This window comes from Salvelinus sp. IW2-2015, unplaced genomic scaffold (genome assembly GCF_002910315.2).
Source record: "Salvelinus sp. IW2-2015 unplaced genomic scaffold, ASM291031v2 Un_scaffold4886, whole genome shotgun sequence".
In the NCBI taxonomy this organism is placed as follows: Eukaryota; Metazoa; Chordata; class Actinopteri; order Salmoniformes; family Salmonidae; genus Salvelinus; species Salvelinus sp. IW2-2015.
In genome coordinates, this window is record NW_019946155.1 from 10,625 (window position 1) to 12,469 (window position 1,845).

The 1,845-nt window shown below is 47.4% G+C and overlaps 1 protein-coding gene across 1 annotated transcript; it reads left to right on the forward strand.

Annotated features, from left to right (window-relative positions):
* Window positions 1-1,845, forward strand: cfap126 (cilia and flagella associated protein 126). Its single transcript, XM_024144197.2, has 5 exons — window positions 1-90; window positions 184-246; window positions 553-630; window positions 736-954; window positions 1,397-1,845. The coding sequence occupies exons 1-5, from the start codon at window positions 64-66 to the stop codon at window positions 1,673-1,675; spliced, it is 666 nt and encodes a 221-aa protein (XP_023999965.1). The 5' UTR covers window positions 1-63; the 3' UTR covers window positions 1,676-1,845.

Genomic DNA, 1,845 nt, shown 5'->3' on the forward strand with positions numbered 1-1,845 from the left:
CCTGCAATACTCCGTTGTTGCTATGCAACCTGTCAACAACAAACAAGTCGCTAGCCGCTAGGCATGTCGTCGGGTTACTCGGCTAATCAGGTAAAAATGACAACATTCATGAAATAAAAACACACTTTTGTTTATTTTTTGTTATTGTGTAGAGCAGTAAACATGTGCTGTTGTGTGTTTTAGTATGAAAATGCTTCAACTCGAAAGAAACTGCAAAATTGGACCTTGCCAAAGCATTTCAAGGAGGTAAGTTACAGTACCTAGCTAACGTAAGTGTTGTTTGTGAATTGTGCAAGACAAATATGCAAATAGTGTTACTTTCTCTCCATGAGTTGAACTTAGTTGAAATCAACTTGTGTGTGTGTGTGTGTGTGTGTTGTGTGTGTGTGTGTGTGTGTGTGTGTGTGTGTGTGTGTGTGTGTGTGTGTGTGTGTGTGTGTGTGTGTGTGTGTTGTGTGTGTGTGTGTGTGTGTGTGTGTGTGTGTGTGTGTGTGTGTGTGTGTGTGTGTGTGTGTGTGTGTGTGTGTGTGGTTGTGGTGTGTGTGTGTGTAGAGGCCCTCAGCGGCAGAGGGTCACACCATCTTCATCGCCAGTGACCGTGGACATCTCCTACCAGGAGTGAAGGCTAAGGTTAGTGAACAACACACACACACTGAGACCTGTACATGCATGTATATTTATGTGCTTATGGATGTCTGTGTGCTTAATTATGTGTGTGTGTGTGTGTGCGTGTAGCGTGGCAGTGCGTGGACAGATTTTAAGGGGACATGGGAGCTGCCTGCTCGTCTCCCTCCTGCCTCCATCAACCCCACGGCTCGCTCTGAGGAGGGCAGACAGCGTCTCACACACACATACACACACTCACACACACACTCCAGACTGGACATCCACACACACAGGGCTGCCAAAACCACCACCACACCAGCCGCAGACGGTCAGACGGAAGAGGATCAGGTTAGACACACTCTCTCCTCTCTTCTCTCCTCTCTTCTCCTTTATGCTCTTCTCTCCTCTCTTCTCCTTTATGCTCTTCTCTCCTCTCTTCTCCTTTATGCTCTTCTCTCCTCTCTCCTCCTCTCTCCTCTCCTTTATCATCTCCTCTCCCCTCCTTTATCCTCTCCTCTCCTTTATCCTCTCCAGTCTTCTCCTTTATCCTCTCCTCTCCCCTCCTTTATCCTCTCTTCTCATTTATCCTCTCTCCTCTCCTTTATGTTCTCCTCTCTTCTCTTTTATGCTCCTCTTCTCCTTAATGATCTCCTCTCCTCTTTTCTCCCCTATCCTCTCTCCTCCTCTCCCCTATCCTCTCCTCTCTTTTCCTTTATGCTCTCACCTACTCTTCTGTCTCCTCTCATCTCTTCTCTTTTCTTCTCCCTCATTCTCTTTGTTCCACATACAGACCTGCAATGCCCCAACTTCAGAGAGACCAGTCACAGGAGAAAGACCAGTCACCGGACAATCAGGTCGTGGGGAGAGACCTTTGACTCAAGCCTCAGAGAGAGAGAGAGCAGTCTCCCACCCTGACACACAGCAAGAGGAGAGAGTAGCCACTAGAGGGAACACCTCGGCTGGAGAGAGAGGAGCCGCAAGAGGGAACACCTCGGCTGGAGAGAGAACAGTTAGCCAGGGAGAGAGAGAACCCTCTTCAGCTGCCCAAGAGAATCACACAATAGGTTGACTAGTAAACATATCTACCTCCCCATCTCTCTTTCTCTCTCCTCTCTCTCTCCATCTTTCTCTCGAGCAGTCTCACACCCAGAATATATTTAGTTTCCTGATGTCCTGAGTGCTTTTAGTTTACTGATGTACACTAACAGAATCATACAACATTAAAACTCTGTAAAACCA